This window comes from Aquarana catesbeiana, linkage group LG01 (assembly GCF_042186555.1).
Source record: "Aquarana catesbeiana isolate 2022-GZ linkage group LG01, ASM4218655v1, whole genome shotgun sequence".
NCBI classification, from domain to species: Eukaryota; Metazoa; Chordata; class Amphibia; order Anura; family Ranidae; genus Aquarana; species Aquarana catesbeiana.
In genome coordinates this window covers 673,370,809-673,394,018 of record NC_133324.1, presented here as the reverse complement: position 1 = coordinate 673,394,018, position 23,210 = coordinate 673,370,809, and the positions used below count along the sequence as shown (strand labels likewise).

The 23,210-nt window shown below is 40.6% G+C and overlaps 1 protein-coding gene across 2 annotated transcripts in view; it reads right to left on the bottom strand.

The window, feature by feature from the left end:
• AP1AR (adaptor related protein complex 1 associated regulatory protein) overlaps positions 1–23,210 on the bottom strand; it is a 91,971-nt gene that overhangs the window by 13,870 nt on the left and 54,891 nt on the right. The window contains exons 4-8 of one of the 2 annotated variants that reach the window (XM_073602533.1): positions 22,326–22,351; positions 17,306–17,402; positions 8,830–8,928; positions 4,794–4,849; positions 3,345–3,415 (exon numbers count right to left, since the gene is read on the bottom strand). In XM_073602533.1, the coding sequence (XP_073458634.1) occupies positions 3,345–3,415; positions 4,794–4,849; positions 8,830–8,928; positions 17,306–17,402; positions 22,326–22,351 (349 nt within the window). The remainder of the gene's footprint in view (positions 1–3,344; positions 3,416–4,793; positions 4,850–8,829; positions 8,929–17,305; positions 17,403–22,325; positions 22,352–23,210) is intronic. The other variant, XM_073602542.1, reaches the window with a different exon arrangement.

Below are 23,210 nucleotides of genomic sequence, written 5' to 3'. Positions count from 1 at the left end.
TCCATTATGTTCCCTGTGCATCCCAGCTGAATGCAGAATTCCTATTCCAGTGTGTTCTCTCTGCACTCCAGCTGCAGCCAACATTTCTACTCCAATGTTTTCTTTATGCACCCCAGCTGCATCTAGCGTTTCTGATCCATTGTGTTCCCTGTGCACCCCAGTTGTATCCAGAATTCCTGTTCCAGTGTGCTCCCTGCACACTCCAGCCACAGCCAGTATTCCTACTCCAATGTGTTCTCTATGCACCCCAGCTGCATCTAGCGTTTCTGAAAAACGTAAATATTATAGTGAATTAATAAAAGCTGTATAAGTAAATCAATAAATTAAACTAAATGTGTGTAATCAAAAAGTGCACAATTCATCAATATACATAAAAGTCTATACATTTCTATGATAAACCACTCTACAATATACGATCCAACACCGTGCTCCTGAAAAATGTGCTCCAATACTCCAAACCAATAGTGCTTCATGCGAAGTGACTATAAAATGCGCTCACCAGATTTCCCTGGGCAGCAAGTGACCATAAAGCATGAAAATGTGAGAACCTGCTTGATTCATAGGTCGGTCTCCATCAGAATCCACATCTATCTCTCTCCTCCATACATAAATACGATCACGATCGAATAAGCCGGGATATGTAAATAAAGCTCTCCAGTATCATATATCCTCCACAATATTCATCTGTCTCCTTTTCCATCACAAGACTCTGTGGAATTGGCTCTGCCACAAAGAGCCACAGAAGGCAGGTATAGTGTAATAAAGTTTTATTTAAATGAAAGCTGCACTTACATATGTCCAGTATGATGCAAACGGCACAAAGGCAGCTCGAGGGTCTGTAGAATCGGTCCTGCACCGCTGTGTGACTAGCGGCGTGCATTCCAACTACCCGGTGGAAGAGGAGGGCTCCTGTCTGTTAGTGTGTCAGGCCTTATATGATACTGGAGAGATTTATCTACATATGCCTGCTTATTCGATTGTGATCGTATTTATCCATGTATGGAGGAGAGAGATAGATGTGGATGCTGATGGAGACTGACCTACGAATCGAGCAGTTTCTCACATTTCATGCTTTATGGTCACTTGCTGCCCAGGGAAATCTGGTGAGTGCATTCTATAGTCACTTCGGGTGAAGCACTATTGGTTTGGAGTATTGGAGCACATATTTCAGGAGCACGGTGTTGGAGCATATATTGAAGAGTCGTTTATCATAGAAATTTATGGAGTATTATGTATATTGATGAATTGTGCACTTTTTGATTACACACATTTAATTTAATGTATTGATTTACTTATACAGCTTTTATTAATTCACTATAATATTTACGTTTTTTTCTTTATCCAGATAGCGCCCTTTACACACACTTTTTCATGATTTATTAGTATACACTAATTTTAGGAGCAGCACGGGTACATTTAGTTATATTAGCTGGCACCGCATCCCTTATTTTTATTCACTCTGGCATTCCTGCTTCATTGTGTTTGCCCTGAACTCCAGCCGCACGGGCATCCCTACTTCAGTGTGTTCCCTGTGCACCGCAGTACTTCCAGAAACTCTCACACCTGTGTTTGTGTACTACCAACACCCCAGTACTCTCAGAAAGTCTCATTCCTGTATTTGTGTGCTGACAACACCCCAGTACACCTAGACACTCTTACCCCTGTGCACCTGTGTCACCCTAGTGCTACAAGAGACCCTCATGTCTGAGTTCTTAGCATCCCAGTGCTGAAAGACACTTCTACGACTCCTGCCTTTCCATAATTCCAACACCTTTGTGCTTTTAGAAACCCTTGCACGCATACTTTGCTGTCAGTCCTATCTACCTATCCTGCAATAAACTTCTGCACTCTTTCTGTAATTCAAGCACCTCAGTGTTTCTAGATACCCTTAAACTCCAGCCACCTCTGAGACCAGCATTCCTGTGCTTTTGTAAATGCTTAACTCCTGTGCTGCTCTGAAAGTGGTCAGCTGTAGTCTACACAGGTGTGCTTGAGGGCCAAGACCTGGGAGCTGTTCAGCAGTGAAACCCCTCAAACCTTGCGGGGTGCAAAAACAAGGTACTACTTAGATTGCACCTCAAATACAATGCCATCAAACATACAGGCTGCATGGTGGATCTGGAATTCCTTGTCATTCGTGAAATCAGCAGTGACAAGCAAGTTTCTAACTATGCACCAGTGTGGCCAATACTGCAGATTCAGGATGCCAGTTAAAGGGTAACTGTATCATATATGCCCTCAAGAATCACCCCAAACATACACATACTTAAATGAATAACATTATAAGCACTGTGATGGCTATCTATGGCACAAAGGTTACAGCAGAGTCTTACAGTCTCATTTAGATATATGAGCCTTGAGGTACATATAGTGCAGTACAGTTACCCTTTAACACAGCCTTGTTAAAGTAAAAACCTGCAGCAGCCTCTAATGTCCAGTAACACCAAATACTTGGTTGCCATGCCAAAGACATTTAGAAACTAAAGAAGTTTTACCAGTCAGAGATTTGGCTGGGAGCTTTAGAGACTGCTGCAGCTTTGTGCACCTCTATATGCTTGCACTTTATAGTTGGGAGTGGTTTCTCTATTTTTTGTACATTGATCACAGAGTCTCAAATTGCATAAAGAATACATACACGTTTCTATTCATAATTAAAAAATGCCATCTTCAATTAGGCTACATTCACACTGGCGATCAGAGCCTGTGTGAATAGCAGCGGCAGAAATCAGAGATTCCTGCTGCAACTCTAAGGCTCGGTTCACACTAGGACGACTTGTCAGGCGAATCTAGGTCGCCTGACAAGTAGCGTCCCGTTCAGTACAATGGAACCGTTCTAATCGGAGCGACGCAAGTCCCTCCGACTTAGAAAAAGGTTCCTGTACGTCTTTGGGGGCGACTTGGGGCGACTTGCATAGACTTCTATACAGAAGTCGTTTTGCAAAATCGCCCGGGCAGTCGTGTGCAGGTCGCCTCGGTGAGGCGACCTGCAAGTCGTGCCGCCTCTGGTGTGAACCGAGGCTAAGTGCTTAGGTGCGGCCTCAGGCCCTGTTGACTATAATGACGGGTCACCAGTGGCTGCAGCTGTTCACAGCTTTCTGCATAGTGTGTGTCCAGCAGCGATCACAGCAGGTAACTGCTGGCTGTGCAGAGAGCTGCCGTTATGGTGAACAGGGCCTGAGGCTGCAGCTAGCCATGGCAGGAACTGCAGGCACAATTTGCACCGGCCTTAGTTGCCGGTGTGAATGGAGCCTAAAACGGAGCTGCTTATTTTTGTATTAGTAAATATCCCTAGAAAACAAAGATTTTACAAAAAAAAAAACACAAAAAAAACCCAAAAAACTTACTGCTATTTCTGACAGCTTCATATTGAGACCTTACACTATGCAAATAGGATTCAAAATCTTCTGGGACAGAGCTGTAAAAAAAAAAAAAAAAAAAAAAGCAAAAAGATATATCATAAGACTGCGGGTTAGATGGCCGAGCTTATAAACATGTTCTATAATTGTTTTTTCTGTTCAGTTTTTTCTTCCCAAATATGCCACATTGCCTTCAAGCAAATAATTCTGGTAATAGCAACAAGAAGTAGGCAAGAGGAAAAAGGGTAAAATCTACAATTTCCCTAGCCGTCTTCCAATGCCACCTAATTTTCAATGAAAAGCACTGGCTGATCTCCATACTATGCTGCTATTACTATACAAATAAAATTGGTGTAAGCATAGGTCAGAAAGAAAACACAATGAAAGCTCAGTCCGCATTCCATGCATGTTTCCTGCTCAGAGTAAACACAAAAAAGAAGAAGAAAAAAAAAAAAAAAAAAAAAGAAAAGGTGTGCTATCTGCTGTGGATGCCAACATATTCCGAACGACACCTCAAACACAGATTGCACACGCAGTCCATATGCCTGCGCAGAATCGCACGGTACCGCAGTATTAAAGCAATTTGGTGCAGTGGATTTTTGAAAAGCGGTGCATGCACTACTTTTTGTGTGATCCAGTACAATTTTAACCCATTCAAATTGCTATACGTATACTTGTAATATTTTCCAGCATGCATTTTACACAATTACAGCTTCTCCAGATATACCTTAAAACTTACAGTAAAGTCCCAAGTACAAAGTTACATTATGTAACTGAGCGGGAGAGTCAAAGATCTCCTTTTCAATTGAGGGGAGTTTCATTTTATTGTGTTAAAAGAATATTAACCTTAACATTAAAAGAAGACCAATGCATTTCTTGTGGGCAGCAATTGTGGTGCCAGTCAATTATTTTCATAGGAATGCAGTTACAATACAATGAACAACATTATGCATTTTACTCTTTTTTTTAGGGGGATTTGCACTTCTGTTGACCAGCAATATATATCTACTTTTCTTTTTTGAACAATATTTCAATTTACTTTTTTTTCTTTTTTTTTTTTAGAGGTTTAACAAGAGCAAGACAGGTCAAAGCTGAATTAGGCCTGCCTGCCTTTAACATGGCCCCTGCACCATGGACATTGTACTGACATCAGAACTTACCTGCTACAGTGATGTGCTACCAAGTGCTCTTCACAGTACTGTATAGAACGGTCAGATGCCCTGAAACCGATTCATTTTAAGGTTTAGCTCTGGGCAACAGTGGTCACACACAGACAAGTGGATCCAACGTCTTCCCCCATCGGGCCCATAGGTCTCATAAACATGACCCGTAATCAATGATTATCTAGTTTTGTAATGCATGTGGATATCATGTGGTAGATGGCAGTAAGTTTAGCATTTTAAACATATAGATTGGGGTATTTAAAAATAAAAGTACCTGTCACCATTCTTTGTAGCTTGAGCTCTCTGTTTAATCCACTGCTGCCGATATTGCTGTAAGGCAGAAAATAAAGTTATAACTGTCAGTTAGTACTTTGTCACCCCACTGTGTCTCCTCCACACTGTTCCTATGAAATAGCAGACAGGTGGCAAAAGATAGTGAAGAAACCTTTGGAGTTCAGGCATCAGATGATCTTTGTACATATTATCCCTCCTAATGTAAAGTCTCTTTCGCATTCTAATTTCTTTTGTCTCTACATGGACCTCAATGCTACAGAAATGCTTTTGTGAACAAGCTTGCATTACCAAGTAGAAATTGACTACTTTCTAAAAAAAAAAGCAAAAAAAGGGAGGTTGAGCCAATTATAGGACATCTCCCTAAGCGATCGTAAAGCTTTTCTACTTTCAGCGAAATATCAGGCCACCCTGGGGCAGGCGTTCATGGATGGGGACGAGCAGATAGAGGACTAGTTTTCTTCCCTTCTCTGTCTCCCTCCCCTACCTTTGATTCCTCATCTTTCCCTGCCTGCTTTTTTCTCTTTCCATGTCCTTTTCTCTTTACCTCCCCCTTTTTTTTTAATGTATTTCTCTCCTCCTCTTTACTTCTTCTTAAGTACCCCTTAGCTTTTTTCTCTTTTTTAATGGTTCCTTATAGTGACTCTATTCATTTTTAGGTATAGTTCTTATTCTGGTTATACCTTGTCTAAGTAATTTAATTAGTATCTGGGTTTTGCTTTGTATGTGGGGATGTACTCCTTTATTGATGTATAATACCTGGCTATTATTAATGTTTTTTTGACAATGGATGTAACAACCTTCTGTTTAAAGTGTACTTGGCACTTTTTTTTTCAATAAATGGTTTATGGGGAAAAAAAAAGGAAGAAGAAAAAAAAAAAAAAAGGGAAGAAAAAAGCAGACCCCTTTCCTTGCCCCGCCTTAGTGCCCTCATTCTGTGCCCAACTTCCCAAGTTTGTTTCCATGCTTCAGTTTTTTAGCCCTCATGCACACAGGCTGTTAAAAAAACGTTATGAAAACGCCAGTATCTTTGCAGTGATTTTTTTAAACTTTTTTCAGCGTTTTTGCAATAGCGTTTTTAGCGTTTTTGAGCGTTTTTTTTTTTTTTTTCAAATTTTTTTTTTTCAATGGATCAAAAACGCTAAAAAACGTTGGTGAATGACGTTTTTGAGCGTTTTTACAGCTGAAAAACGTCTCTCAGAACCCACTGGTCCTGGGTTTTTTTTTACAGCTTAAAAACGCCTATGCCACTTGCAGCTCAAAAACGCCTAGGTGGGCATGAAGCCATAGACTAACATAGACAGGCCTTTTTAAGCTGCAAAAAAAGCTCAAAAAAGCAGCTGTAAAAACGTCCGTGTGCATGAGGACTTATGCTCACCTCTCCACCCTCTTCTGCTGCTATTCTCTCCATTTGGCCACCTGAACCCTCCTGTACAGCTTGACAGGTAAAGGCCCCTGATGCCTCCCTCTATCACAAGTCTCACTAACTAATCACTTGAAGTTCTGCCCTGCGCTCTCGCTTTAATGTGGATTCGTCTTCTGTCCACTGAGCCCCTATTGCATTGGGATCACGACTCACTCCATGATGCTACCCCCTTAAACCCCCCCCCCCTTTTCCCACTATTTTATTGCCCTTTCTTTCTTCATTAGGGACCTTAATGTTAAGTTGGTGACTTATCGGTTACTTGTCTATTGAATATGAACATGGCTTTCACTGCTACACATACTGTCACGGTTCCGGAGAGGCTGTACTGATCATCTCTTATGGGAACAAATATTTTTCTATGCAAGTAATTTGTTTATCTTTGCTTTTGTATTGTTTGGTATGGCCCATTGGGCCCTCTTTCTTTCCCTGTACCTTTGTACTGGTTATTCATCAATAAAACTTTGTTGGGGGAAAAAAAAAAAAAAAAAAGAAAGCAGAAAATGGACAAGGGGCAGATGAGGAGGTGGTAAAGGATTGAAACTTGCGTATATATTGTTTATATGTGTCATGTGTGTGTCTGAATGAAGTCAGCCATCTTTGAGAATGCATTAAAGCAGTGGTCATCAACCCTGTCCTCAGGGCCTACTAACAGACCAGGTTTTATGTAGTATCTTGGGGAGATGCAGACTAGAATACTGCAATCACTGAGCAGCAAATGATATCACCTGTGATGTATTTCAGTTATCTTGCAAACCTGGCCTGTTAGTGGGCCCTGAGGACAGGGTTGATGACCACTGCATTAAAGGACCAAATGACCTTAAGATCTTTTGTGAGATCTTTATTTGCAAATGGCATCCATGACATGGAAATTCATGGAATGTGCAATGGATACAGAAGGGGTTTATTCATGCTAAACTAGTCCTCAATTTAGGTGCAAGATAGGAAATATTTCAATATATTTACCAATGTTTAACTTTTAAGGTGGTATGCTTAGATTTGTTGAGCACAGATTAGATATCAAATTATGGTACTAAGAGGAAAATAACTCAACCAGAAGCTGTTTTCTATTGAACATCTTCCTCATCTTTTTGTTGGCCCTGAGTTCTCCCACGTCTTAAGGGAATGTATTGTTGCCAAATGTCAGGAAAGGTTTCACCTGCTGGGTGGCGCTGTCAGACCTTTGGCCGCAGTACTGATGTCCACCAGCGGATATCTCCTAGCATTCTGGCACTGTCAGGAAAGGATTCACCTGCTAGTGGCACTGTCTGACCTTTGGGCCGCAGTACTGGTGTCCACCAGCGGGCGTCTCCTGGCAGTGTGTAGCCAACATTATCTCCTGCGATCAGGCGTCACCTGAGGTCAATTGCAGGAGATGTGTACTTATACCCGGCAAGCACTCACACACTTGCCTTGGTATTGTCCTTGAGCCCTGACCTGTACCTGTGATCCTCTGAAGCTGAACCTGTTCCTGTGATCCTGTACCCTTGCCCTGCAGCCTGATCCCCGTCCACCTTCTCCCTGTCATGTCTTGCTCCTTGCCCCATCTGCTGATCTCCCGTGTATGACCCTGGCCTGGCTAGGTTTATGATTCTGATATTCCCCATCTATTGTACATACCTGTTTTGACTGTTATTTGTGGGTCACTGTCTGGTTGTTGGCTTGTTGTACATTGTTTGGTATTGGAGGGGTTTTTATATGTATATTCACTTATCCTAAATAAACTACATTATTTCACTTTACATGCGTGTTCCCTCTGTTGCAGTCTACACGATTCTGGTCACACCTGTTTATGACACCAACACTGACAATGTCTTGTGGAGATGAAGCATTTTCCGATTATGTGTTTCTTACAGACTGACTGTTACCTTTAATCAATTCACAACCAAGCTTCATTTCCTTTCAAATGGTAAATATTTTACTGGAAATTCTTCACATTCAGCTCAGTAAAGAGCCTGCTAGCAAATGAGGCAATCAATAAAATAAATGACTGATGAATCAGTCTCTGATCTTCTAACAGAAATCCCTTAAATTAAATAATACATCAAAGTCTAAGAAACTCAGTTAAAAATAGTTTTCCATCTTACATACTTTATGAGATAAAATATTAACGGTGATGACCACATGCTAATCCCTGGCAATGACTTGCCAGAGTTCTCGCTATCAGATTTCTCTATTCCAGGAAGGCATGCTTTTTTCTACTGTGGGCAATTCTCTACAATCCTGATGATTATTCTACTGATAAGATGATAATACATTTTGCAATTCATTCCATTTATAAGTCTTTACTGATGTGATTTTCCAGAATCTGGAACAAATGACAATTCAAGAAAGGAGTAAAATCTCTCATGGTGGCTGTAGCAGGTAGGTGGACCATCAAAGAGATCTTTGCTGTAGTCCCCAAAAATAATAGAAGGTAGTATGTACTTAACTTTAAGCTTTTTCCTACAGGCCATATCACTTACTTACAAGGTGAGGCACTGCTTTTTTTTTTTTTTAATAATGAATAAATGAACAAGTAAAAAATGAAATAAAAGAATAGAACAAATAGCACATGTAAAGATTGGCTATAATAATGGGGCTCCAGTCCCCTCACCTCCAATATCTTTTTCTGCTTGGCTGCCCTGGCAGCTTCACGCTGTGCAGTGTATAAAGCCTCCTCTTCTAGTTTTAACTTCTCCTCTTGTAACGCTAACTGCACATGAACAGAACAATAAGGGTTAACAAAATAAGAACCTGTCTAGCTGCTATCACTTTTAGAACAAAAGAAGCAAAAAAAAAAAAAAAAAAAACACACATGCAAGTAAATGATTAAAAAAAACAAAACAAAAAACAATAATACGATATCACAGCAAATGAATACATGCATAGTGAATGAAGACAAAACAGACTACTTCTAAAACGATATAGTAATTAGCCAAGCTGGGGCTAGGGCACTATCAGCTATACCCTACATGATGCAGATAACACCAGTACTCTAGGGCAACTGTATATGTAATTAGAGTTAGAGTTATAGTAGCAACAAACTGATGCCGAAACTGAGACAAAAAACCAGTGCGCACATCAGAGTTGTCACACATATTTTATTCAGTTTCTCTTGGTATTACATTAGTTAAAAATCAAAATGTAAACACAGAAGACACCATTAAAACTGCAGATTTGAGCATATAAACAAGCAGCTTATTAGTAGAAATCTTTAACATCTGTAATAAAAAACTAAAATTTTCTTTCCTAAATCTAACCAAACACCAAAAACAAAAAAAAAAAAAAAATTGAGGTTTTCTTTTGTTTTTCCATGTGATAGGGGCTGTATTTTTAATGCACAGGGGTTATATTAAAGGCCAAGTTCACTTTTTTTCTTCTTTTTTCTAAAATCCAGCTCCCCTATGTACCAATATACCATTAAGTAGTGCAAATTATTATTTGATCCCCTGAAGATTCTGTAAGTTTGCCCACTTACAAAGAAATGAAGGGTCTATAATTTTTATCATAGATGTATTTTAAATGATCGAGACAAAATATCAACCAAAAATCCAGAAAAAAAAAAAAACACAATACAAAGGTCCCGAGCAAAACAGGACTTGGTACTTGGTAAAATGGAGAAACCCTTGTTGGCAAGCACGAGGTAAGACGTTTCTTGTAGTTAATGACCAGGTTTGCACACATCTCAGGAGGGAGTTTGACTTCAGCTTTATATGTTCTTTAGCAAGTGCACATCGGGTTAGAGATTTTCTCTTCCTGTTCAGCACTGGCAGTGGATTCTTGGTATACAGCCAAGACAGCCGATTGGAGGAAAGACACCCCCCCCCCCACTCCACATAGGCAAATGAAGGAAGTAATGTGCAGAGCTGTGCTGTGACAAGATAAGCTCTATGTTAATTATTTATAGCAACCTCCCCCAACACAAATTTCAGGCTGGTTTTATCTTGGTTGACAGAGAACTTGTCAGAAGGTATCATGCTGATAACAGAGCAACAAAACAGCAGAGACACACGGGACTTTGTGCTTTGGAGAGAAATAAGAAAACACTACAGATATATGTGCTTAGGTCAAATCTCATGAATCAGGTTTACATCCACTTTAAGGTTTCTTGGATGTCGCTTGGCAACTCGAAGTTTCAGCTCCCTCCATAAATGTTCAATAGGATTAAGGGAGCCTGGCAAGGCCACTCCATGACCTTAATGTGCTTCTTCTTGAGCCACTCCTTTGTTGCCTTGGCGGTATGTTTTGGGTCATGCTGGAAGACCCATCTTCAGTGTTCTGGCTGAGGGAAGAAGTTTCTTATCCAAGATTTTACAATACATGGTCCCATCCATAGGCCCCTCAATGCGGCAAAGTTGGCCTGTACCTTTAGCAGAGAAACAGACCCAAAGCATAATGTTTCCACATCCATGCTTGACTGTTGGGATGGTGTTCTTAGGGTTATAGTCAGCATTTTTCTTCCTCCAAACACAACGAGTTGAGTTAATACCAAAGAGCTCAATTTTGGTCTCATCTAACCACAACACTTTCTCCCAATCCTTCTCTTTAGATATTTACTGGCAAACTTCAGACAGGCCTGTACATGTGCCTTCGTGAGGAGGGGGGCGTTGTGGGCGCTGCAGGATTTCCATCCATGGCAGCAAATTGTGTTACCAATGGTTTGTTTGGTGACTGTGGTCTCACCTGCCTTGAGATCATTCACAAGCTCCTCCCATGTAGTTCTGAGCTAATCCCTTAGTTTTCTTATTATTATCCTTAACTCCATGAGGTGAAATCTTGTGTGGAGCTCCAGACTGATGGCGACTGATGGTTATTTTGTATTTCTTCCATTTGCGAATAATTTCTCCAACAGTTGTCTCCTTCTCACCAAGCTTCTTGCCGATGGTCTTGTAGCCCATTCCAGCCTTGTGCAGGTCTACAATCTTGTCCTTTGACAGCTCTTTGGTCTTACCCATGATGGTGAGGTTTGAATGGAGGAAAGATTCTCTAGACAGATATCTTTTATACACATAAACGAGTTGTTGTTAGGAGCACCTTCTTAAATAGACTAATCTGTGTACCACATGAGCATGTACTGTAGCCAGTCTGTGGGAGCCAGATTTATTGTTGGTTGGTAGGGGATCAAATACTTATTTTACTCTCTGAACTGCAACTCTATTTATAACATTTGTATCATGTGTTTTTTCTGGATTTTTGGTTGATATTCTGTCTCTATCATTTAAAATACACCTATAATAAAAATTATAGACCCTTCATTTCTTTGGAAGTGGGCAAACTTACAAAACCTGCAGGGGATCAAATAATTATTTTCCCCACTGTATACCTCGGTTGCAGAAAAATAAAAGCTTTTATTTTTAGAACAAGGTTTTACCTTGGCTCCTGCTGTGTACATAGAAAATGTCATGACTTTCTGGTATGTAGATTTGGGACATGCAAGCCAGTATGACACAGGAAGCAGTTTACCAGCTGACCTCATTAGCACACACATCCGGCACCCATCAACTAGGTTTGCATGGCATCCCCAGTGTCCCTTCATGCACGCATTTGTCTTTGTTGTTAATGTAAGCTGCCACAGCTCCTATGTTTGCATGGCACCCCCAGCTTTCCTCCAGACGAGTCTAGGCCCCATGCTAAACTCTCTGGGACCGCAGGTGATGTAGTGCAAGGGCCTGCCTGATTGGATACAGAGTGAATGGATAGATAGGTGGATCCTACTATTTCATAGTTTTGGTAAATGATAAATCTAAAGGAAATTGCACAGAGATTGTACAATCAGATTGTATAGTGTATGGCCACCTTTATATACAGCAGGTAAAATAAGTATTGAACAATTCACTATCTTCCTAGGTAAATATATTTCTAAAGGTGCTATTGACATGAAGTTTTCACCACATGTGGGTAACAGCCCATGCAATCTATAAATATAAAGAAACCAAAACAAATACGTTCAGAAATTAAGTTCTGTGTAATAAAATGGAATGATACAGGGCAAAAAGTATTGAACACATGAAGAAAGGGAGGTGCAAAAAGGCATGGAAAGCCAAGACACTAGCTGCAATCTATCAGTAATTAGAAAGCAATCCTGCCCCATGTCAGTATAAATTATCAGCTGGTTCAGTCTCAACTGATGGCCTATAAAACGGTGTCACACAAGAAACATCTCATGATGGGTAAAAGCAAAGAGGTCTCCCAAGACCTTCACAGTCTTATTGTTGCAAAACATACTGATGGCATTAGTTACAGAAGGATTTCTAAACTTCTGAATGTTCCAGTGAGCACTGTTGGGGCCATAATCTGGAAGTGGAAGGAGCATCATTTCACCATAAACCGGCCACTGCCAGGTGCTCCTCACAAGATATCTGACAGAGGAGTGAAAAGAATCATCAGAAGAGTTGTCCAAGAGCCAAGGACCACTTGTGGAAAGCTTCTGAAAGACCTGGAATTATCAGGTACAATTGTTTCAAAAAAAAAAAATAAGTATATACGCTCACCACACAAGACTCCATTGCTGATGAAAAAGCATTTTGAAGCATGTTTAACAGCTTCCCGACCAACCGCCACAGTTATAATGCGGCAGGTTGGCTCCCCTATGCGAACCGTCGTAGCTATATGTCGGCTGGCGGGGTCGGGACAACGGGGGTGCCAGTGCTCGTGGCCAACGGTCGTGATGACCGCCGGCCACGAGCAATCGTGGGCAGGAGAGACAGAACAGGGACGTGTGTTTAAACACGCACGTCCCTGTTCTGTTCTGACAGATCGTGTGTTCCTGTTAGCTAGGAACCACGATCCGTCACTTCTTCCAGTCAGTCCACTCCCCCTTCAGTTAGAATCACCTCCCAGGGAGCACAGTTAACCCCTCGTGCGCCCCCCAGTGTTAACCCCTTCACTGCCAGTGACATTTTTACAGTAATCAATGCAATTTTATAGCATTGATGGCTGTGTTAATGTTAATGGTCCCAAAACTGTCAAAATTGTCTGATGTGTCCGCCATAACGTCGCAGTCACCATAAAAATCGCAGATCGCCACCATTACTAATTAAAAAAAAAAAAAATAATAAAAATGGCATAAATCTATCCCCCATTTTGTAGACGCTTTAACTTTTGCGCAAACCAATCAATATACGCTTATAACGATTTTTTTTTACCAAAAATATGTAGAAGAATACATATCGGCCTAAACTAAGGAAAAAAATAGTTTTTATTATATATTTTTGGAGGATATTTATAAGTAAAAAATAATGCTTTTTTTTTTTTTTCAAAATTGTAGCTGTGTTTTTATTTATAGCGCAAAAAATAAAAACTGCAGAGGCGATCAAATACCACCAAAAGAAAGCTCTATTTGTGGGAAAAAAAGGACGTCAATTTTGTTTGGGTACAACCACGCAATTGTCAGTTAAAGCGACGCAGTGCCGAATCATAAAAAGTGCTCTGGTCAGGAAGGGGGTAAATTCTTCCGGGGCTGAAGTGGTTAAAGTTTGCTGCACAACATTTAGATAAGCCTGTGAAATACTGGGAGAATATAGTCTGTTCAGATGAGACCAACATTGAACTCTTTGGATGCCATAATACACACCATGTTTGCAGGTCAAATGGCACATCACCCCAAAAACACCCCCATGGTGCCTGGCACATCATGGAACATCATGGTGCCTGGCTGTATTTCAGTATACGGTACTCGCAAACTTCATATCATTGCAGGAAGGATAAATGGAAAAATGTACCAAGACATTCTTGATAAAAATCTGCTGCCATCTACCAGGATGAGGATGGACATTTCAGCAGAACAATCCCAAACACAAAGCCAAGGAAACTCTCAATTGGTTTCAAAGAAAGAAAATAAAGCTGCTAGAATGGCCCAGCCAATCACCTGACTTGAATCCAAAAGAAAATCTATGGAAAGAACTAAAGATCAGAGTTCATAGAAGGGGTCCACGGAACCTTCAAGATTTGAAGACTGCGTGGAAGAATGGGCCAAAATCACACCTGAGCAATGCATGCGACTAGTTTCTCTATATGTCATTACCAACAAAGGATTTTGTACAAAGTATTAAATAAATTTCAGTTAGCATGTTCAATACTTTTTCCCTGTGTCATTCCATTTTATTACACATAACTTAAAGGAGAACTCCAGCCAAAGCTTGTTTGGCTGGGCTTCTATGGATCACAGGAGTGCAATTCGCTCTAGTGAGTGAGGAGGAGCAGAGCGGAGAGCTGCTGATTGACAGTCAGCAGCTCTCTGCTCAGGGAGCTGTGAGAACCGAGCCATCGGCGGTGTCCGATCGCATGATTCTCAATATAGGGGCGCCGGGGGACAGATGCATTACAAAAAAAAAAAATCCCTTACTTCTCTTTTAATTTCTGAACTTATTTGTTTTTGGTTTCTTTGAATTTATGGATTGCATGGGTTGTTACCGACATGTGGTGAAAATTTCATGTCATTAGCACCTTTAGCAATAAATTTACCTAGAAAAATGGTGACGTTCAATACTTATTTTACCCACTGTATGTACATAGGGGGGAGTGGACGGAGTCACTCAGCTGTCAGGCCCCATTTATATCTCTGGACGTTTTAATTTTTTTGCAATCAAGGTACATTAGTACCTGCAGGAATAGTTTTGTAGTATATGAGATGGATTCTATAATAACTAAATTTACTCGGTTTTTGAGAAAATGATCTTTGTTTTCCAGGGACAGCCCTGAACAGCAGGAAAGGGGAGCTCAGGCACTTTGTATGAAGAAAGCTCCTCTTCTCTAGACACAAGCAGTGGAGTAACCCAGTAGCTCTACGAAGTTGGCATCCCTGCATATGAAAATATTTATTTGTATTTTTTGTTGTTACATTTAAGTAGAGGTAGCTTCTGTAGAGACAGTTTTAATTAAAAATGTACATTTTATTCATTAATTAGAATAAGATTGTGAATTGTTAAAACAAATACCCAAACACCATGACATTAGTGGTTCCCAGAAAAAAGGTATTATGCACCATGCATTTGTTTAAAGTATCATACCAAATGCATAAAACTGCTTGAAGAAAAACCATCATATTCTTCTTTTCATGCGTTTAATGCACTAAGAGAAAAATAAGAATATATTGTTCTCCACACTAATGGCATGAAAATACTATCCCCCCCCCCTTCAAAACAAAAATAGGACCATTATTAACTCTATACATGTTACTATGCACTTAAGATAAGGTTAGGGCAAAACGTATTTAACGTATCATCATTCATTATATTTCTTTTCTACCAACATACACATGAATGAGGACGATAAAATAACTATTTTGGTATTATCTTTTTTGTCTGATTTTATATGAAAACCACAACAGGCATGAACGAAAAGAATCATGGGACACACAACTATAGTAGAAAAAAAAAGAAAAAAAAAAGAAAGAGGACTGGTCTGCAAGTACCTGTGTTCATCTTCAAAACGATTCTTATGTCCCTGTGGAATCAATTGGTGTACACATGTGGCCTCAAAGCCTGCCCACTTTTGATTGAAGCCAAGTGTAAGTCTAAAAGACCCCAGACGTCTCATCTGCCCTCCAATGAATCTAAAGAAGTGCAGACCGGCACTTACTGGGGAGGGGGGGCAGACCAGCAGGTACCAGGGTGTGTGGAAGCTATCTAGTGGCTGTACAACTGCTGGATCATTTCCATCTGACAGCCGACAATCAGCTTGTCAGATTTACACACACTCCCCAAAGTGTTACTGCATACGTTGGTGGCAGTAAAAGGTTTAAACTTACCTCAAAACAATCCCACAATCATTAATGGTCAGTGGCATTGTAAAACCCCCCACCCCTCCTCCATCATAATAATCGTTGGCACCTTAAATCCAACCACACTGGTGGACAGGTGGCTTTTAAAAAGGTAAACTATTTAAATTAACCATTTACAATTGTGATTGCTGTGATTGGCCATCAGAGCGATCACGAGGGATAGAACCTCTTTGATTGATTCTATGCCTTTTGCCTATGCACACCACTGTCTAATGACAGCAGGAACAATCGCCACTGTGCATGCCTGCACCAAGGCAGAATAATGCTCCCCCTGGAGGCTGGTTTACTACAACAGCTGGTAGGAGCTAGTTAATCTCTACTTAAAGTTGAAGCTCCAATGGACAGCCTGGACTTAGGATCCAAGGGGCTGCACAGGGATCAACTTAATTACTAAGATGGGTATTTGTAGGAACCGCAAGGTATCTGCCCTTCAATAATGTTGTTAGTTTACATTGATTTTAGGCTAGATCTGATTCACTATAAATTTACAATTGAAAAAGAATGGCACAGACAAATTAAGAGCCCCTCTAGGAAGCACCATGTAGCCCTGGTTCGCACCGGCGCAGCTTTGAAATTTTGCTACTTCAGCGCGATTTCAAAGCCACACAAGTGTGGCTTGTACTGCTGTTTTAATTGCGGCTTGCAACTTCATTTAACAGAGGTCTATGCAAGTCGCAATGAAATCGGTAAAAAGTAGTGCAGGAACCTGTCTCATATTCACTGCGACAAGAGTCGCAGTGATATGAACGGTTCCATTGCTGGCAATAGGGTGTGACTTGTCATGCGATTTGGAACTGTCAAATCGCATGACAAGTTGCACCGGTGTGAATGGGGGCTTCATTGAGTAAAATGTAATTAGTATACAATAATCACCTCCACACCCGTTTTGCTGCTTGAAAGCCCAGATTCCGCAGCACAGTAAGTCGTTATCTTCTTCCACACTATGTTCCAAAATAACCTAAGGAAAAATCTGACTAGGAAAAACTAGGAATGTCGTTGTTGGCAGGTCTTATATGTGCTCTGACTTGCAGATTTCCAAACATCAGTTAGGGGAATGGGGTATGGAGTTGAAAGTAATTCTTGTACGACAGAAATTGAGAATCATGTCTCTGGAAAACCAAACTAAAAACAAGCATATTCAGAATAGCTGCCAAAACAAAATACAGTAAATGATTATGCACCAGGAAGCACGCTCAAAATAGTGCTAGATACATGGGCCCGTTCACATTGATCCCGGAAAACTGAAGCCTTGTAGTAACCCAAACCTGGGAGATCAGAAGATAAATGCCACAAGCAAATATTCCATTACCTCATGCTGTAACCGGACATCATCGGATTTCTGTCTCCTAGTAATAGAGTCATAGTGTCGTTCCTTTAAATCACATATTTCTTCCTCACTTAAAGGTCTGTGAAGTAAAGAAGGAAATAATTAAATCAACAGAGCCTTATCCAGACATTCCATCTGTCAACATCCCACACTTAACTGTATGCAGAGAATGAACTATATTGGAGAGCTTATGACAAATTTTCTTCAATAGAAGCATTGCTTTTTATATGGGCTAAAAAAATAGTCTAGGAAAATAGAGTGTTGCACATGACAACCAACCAGATTTAATTTGTTATTTGTCTAGTATAGATTGGGAAACAAATCCAGAATACTTAATTTGATATCATTGAAAAAAAAAAAAAAAGGAATTTTCTTCCAGTCCAGCTAATCTTTAGCGATCCAAACAAACAGCTTTCACATACTCTGTTATATAAGGCAGGCAATCAATCACCAGTAATACAAATGGAAAATGTTGTTGCATATTACTGCAGATCAGTGGGTCTCGTTATATTTTCTTTGCTCCACTGTGCACTAGGGAGAAAGCTATAGATTGACAAAACATCAACTACTCACATTACTTCACCGAAGATGTTCTTCCACAGGGTAGGTTTATGCAACAACTTAGTTCAGCGGTGTTCAACTTCGTAAAAAAAGGGGGCCTCAGATGCAGTTTCCATGTGTCCACACATTAATACTTTTAATAGCTTAAAGTGATACTAAACCTATTTTTTTAAAAATACACACTAACCTGTTCTGTGCCATGGTATTGCATTGAGCGCTCCCATGCCTCCTCTTCTGTAGTCCCCTGCTGGTGTTCTCTGCTCCTCCTCTTCTCCAAGCGTTCCCTCAGAAACTCATGTGCTGAGGGGGCACACGTGCGGGCGATCTCCCGAGCCAGGCTGTGTTGCGATAACACAGCCTGGCTCGGCCGCGCCCCCTGCTCCTTCCTCACAAAATTTGACGGACAGCATCAGGAACCTATGGCTCCCACTGCTCAGTGTGGCCTGTGAGAAGAGGAAGAGAGGAGAGTGGGGCTGCAGAAGGCACAGCTCTGGATCAATGGAGGTATCAAGGTTTAGCAATGTTACATTGCAATGCACCCAGAAAAAATATATGTTTGTGCAAAATGTTAGTGTAAAATTAAGGGCCTACTTATGCTCTGTGTAACAATGGCATGTGATTGACAATACTACTATCCAATTAGGAGCCACTCTCACCCAGAAAAAGTGACAAAAGAATTTTAAACTCAGCGCTGCACCTATAAACTACTGTTATGCATGTATACAAACATCAACATGTGTAACATAATAGCATGTATAACAAATAAAGTGCTCAGTGCCAATATAATTCAGATAAAGTGCAATCAATACAGTTCATCAGTGTGAGATACAGGTTGTATGACCTCCCTGAGCAAAGGGGGTCGCAGGCTTTCTGGGGCAGTGGAAGGAACCAAGCACACTCAGAGGTTTGTCAGATGCTGAAGATTCCTTAGGCACTGTAGCTGTTGAAGAGACTAATGTTAAGACTTGCCACATGCCAGAGAGTGTGTAGGACCCTGACCATGTGGTGGAGGATAGAAGATTCCATTCCCTAAAGGCACGATACACCAACCTTCTCGGTGGACGGAAGACACCATCTTGATATACAGGCTTGCATACCATCTCCATCTGATGAGTGGGGACCCAGGAGGGGAGCACAGGAAGTCACCAGATATATATTCCAACGTGTCGCCAACCCTGTATCTCACATCTGATGAACTTTATTGATTGTACTCTATCTGCACTATATTGGCACAAGAAGTCACCAGAAATATATTCCAACGTGTCATCAACCCTGTATCTCACACTGATAAACTGTATTGATTGCACTTTATCTGCATTATATTGGCAGTGAGCACTTTATTTGTTATACATGATATTATGTTACACATGCTGATGTTTGTATACATGCATATCAGTAGTTTATAAGTGCAGCGCTGAGTTTAAAATTCTTTTGTCACTTTTTCTGGGGTACTTACCTTGCACTACAGCAGCAGCCCAATTACACCTTTTATTTGATTTGATTTCCACAGCGTGGGTTTTTAATTACAATTTTTTGCACTCTCACCCAGAGCACATTCCACAATGAAGAAATGGGTATTGCTGAATAGTACTGCTACAGCCAGCTAGAGGAAACAGTTCATGTTAGCAGCTATACTCTGTCTCACAGCACACCCCTCCCACAGTTCCCAATGCTAGGGTCCACTCAGCACAAAGGCCTGCCATCTGTCCAGTGCTAAGGCCCACTGGAGCCTCTGTCACTAAGTGCGCCGCAGCTGTCCTCCAGACCCCATTAAAGGTTTTGAGCGCACCTTGTTGGGGAGCTTCCAGGCTTCATGTACCACATTTTAAATGACAAATTAGTAAAGTGGGAATGCACTACCCTGGCTTGGAAATCATGCAGGGAACCCAGCTTACTAAATCTAGCACATGGCACATTTGGCACATCTGAACAGCTTTTTAGTGCGTATTGTGGTGTCACTTCCAGTTTGATAGAGGAATGTCCAGGTCATCTTACACTTAGCTCTTTCAATAATTCAGGCTAGTGTGGAGAGAGAAATAATAAAACACCAGGTTGGGTACCGTAGGATCAGGAGTGCTGGGCCTATGCGTTGGCCAGAACTATTAGGTTTGCCGACTCACCAATTTAGGTGGTGCCTATCCCGTCAACTCCCGACCATGAAGGATTATGAAGACACAAAGTAGGGAAGGTACTCCAAGGAGTTCAAAAGGGAGGAGGGGAATAAGGCGAACAGCGGTCTCCCCTATAATTATGAACTTTATTATATATCAAAATTGGACAGATTCAATAATGCGGACTGCGCAATACAGGTTAAAACATAGAACACCATATGTTGTCCTATGTTTTTACCTGTATTGCGCAGTCCGCATTACTGAATCTGTCCAATTTTGATATGTAATAAAGTTCATAATTATAGGGGAGACCGCTGTTCGCCTTATTCCCCTCCTCCCTTTTTAACTCCTCGGGGTATTTTCCCCACTTTGTGTCTTCATAGTGTAGAGAGAGAGGCAGGATTGTTTTGATTATTCTTAGAGAGCACCATAAGAACAGCTAATTCTGCAACCTACACTCCATCACTTAGCATGACAGTATCAGCATATAAAGGGATGGATCTTAGTGGTGGATGGGCAGGCTTTACGGCAATACTATGCATTGAGGCAACCTGTGTATCGCATGGAAAATATGCCGATTTTCTCCTGTGCTTTGGCAAGCCATTCAAGATGATTGGGCTGCTTTACACAACGAACCTTACGCATGACACGACGTGCGTTAACTTAGCATTAAAGGAACAGAGAAGTGTGAGTGGGCCCTCAAAGTACACTGGATATCGCTCTTATTTTTTTCTCATTTAAAGAATGTTTGGGTCTGTAAAATGAGAAGTGTTTTTTTTTATTTGTGTTTTCTAAATTAGACCTTTAAAAAAAACGTGCTTTTTCATCCTTAATGTAAACTTGTAAAAAAACCTAGGTGATTCAAACTAATGACATGAGGGAAAAAATCATAAGCAGGGATTGCCCTTCATGAAAACTGCATACTAATTCAGTATGCAGAGACAGAGATATATAAACAACTGAATTTTCTTGACCTTTCCTTTAAAGCCTAAGTTTTGTTTAAAAAAAAATAAATAAATTAGCACAAGGGACAGTACTTTTAGGCACCTAAGACATGAAGCAGGCTCCATTGGAGCCCGCCTGCTCAGTGGGGGATCTGTCCGCTGATCCCCGCTGAGCAGAAAAGATTGCTAATCTGTGTCAGCTCTGTTTATGCAGAGCAGACACGGCCTGCTCTCCTTTATGAGCGGTCAGATGTAAACAGATAGGATTGGATCGGATGTCGCACGCGAGGGGGGGGGGGGGGTCAACAGACCCTTTGCTCCATAGAGATAGGAGAGTCCTGAAAAAATGACAGGTGGACCCGATCAGTCCACCTGTGTGAAAGAGCCCTTAATGTGAAGTGTCTCTTGTGTTGGTGCCGGCTGTTCTAGCTTAAATCCGAAGTCTTCTGCACCCCATAACCCCATAGCCGTAATTTTCTGATGCTGCGGGGTTGATACAAGTGCTGGAACTGTCACAGGCACTTATCAAGGGTGCCAACTAGATCTTTCTGCCACCATCCTTAGAAGTCATACTATAACTTCTTTGAATTAAAAGCAAACTATGAATAAAGGACAGGAGGATGAAAGAACGATCCTTCACTTGTGCTGATTTTGAACGGATGTCACTTTGGTGGCATTGTGTCTGTTCAGTTTTTCCTCCATCTTGAACACATACATTCGCCATCGGTTTTAAAATGTTGGTTAATTTTTTAAACCTTTCAATAATGATAAATAAAGGTTTTTACCGTTAGAGATAGTTTCTTTATGAAAACAACTGGGAAACCTCAATGTGTTACAGTATGAACGTGTGCTAACATCTGTGTCCTTTTCTACTCATTACTTATCATTAGATTCCACTGATTACTTATCTTGTGAATGCCCATGAGCATTAGACAGCATCTGCACTCTTGTCAAGGACACCAACTAAGAGCTTTTAAGAGGACATTAACGGACTTTAGAAAAAAAATCAGATATTCTCAAAATAATTTTCAGACTCCTTCCTCTTGCATACTGGTTTTCTCAGTAGAGATTCAATTCACTAAGAACAACGCCCATTTGCCACAATGACCTTTTTATCCTATCAATTAATGCACATGCCATGACCCACGTTGATTTTGCATTTTCATGTGCTTCTATTGATTTCAATGGAAATGTGTGTTTAAAACACAAAGGTGTGAAGGAGTCCTTGTGCAAGACTGATTATTACAGCTGTACCCAGGCCAATTTCTAGGAAAACATGGGCTGATGGCGGTCACAGAGTACTAGATAGAATCAGAATTGACAACGTAATGCCACTATAAATCTTTGGGAAATTTGGATTCAATAAAACTGTATACGATATCTTACCTCTGACTACTTCCTGGACTTTCCCCCTGTAAAACCAAATAATAAATTAAGATTTGGACTTTTTATAACAACGTTCAATCAGAACAGATCAGCTGATAGAAATAATTTATAATTAAAGTCGTGTGTATACTATCCAAAATGAAAAAAAAAAGCTTTTGCCTTCTATTTTATAGTCCACTGATGTATATGAGCCTGATTTACAATTTTCTATCAACACTGAAGGTAAAATTCCTTTATATTTATAAATGAAGGTTAAAAAGAAGTAGAGGTCAGCATGGCGACACCCAAAACAAGTACGGCAATACCAAATTTACTAAAAAACACAATATCAACTTAGACTGCTGAAAGTGGAACTACACTGCATCTGAGCATCACAAACCAAAAATACTATTTTTATTATACAGGATTTTTATAGCGTCAACAGTTTGCGCAGCACTTAACACGAGGGCAGACAGTACAGTTACAATACAAAATAAAGCTTACAATCTATTTCATTCATTTTTAATATTTAAAGTAAATTCCCCCATCCATCCATGTCTCCATGCTTTATTTTCCTGGGAAATCACTTTGAAAAACACTTTCTAGCATCTCTGGCCGTGGCCATCTTGAGTAAGGGCAGATGATTCATGTAGCATTTACTTCCTGGAATCCATCTGCCCTTAGCTCAGGCGTGTAGGCAGGAGGGTGTGCTTAGCTGAAAAAGCCCCTCTTCCCCTCCTGAAGACTCCTGGGATGTATGACATAATTTGCCTGGCCAAGGAAAGCAGGAAGTAGCTGAAGAAATGTAAAACACATTGAAAACAAGTATATATAATATACCTTCCTAACTATTGGGTAATGCTAGAAGCAAAATGATTACAAATAGCCAATGTTGATTGAGAGAGA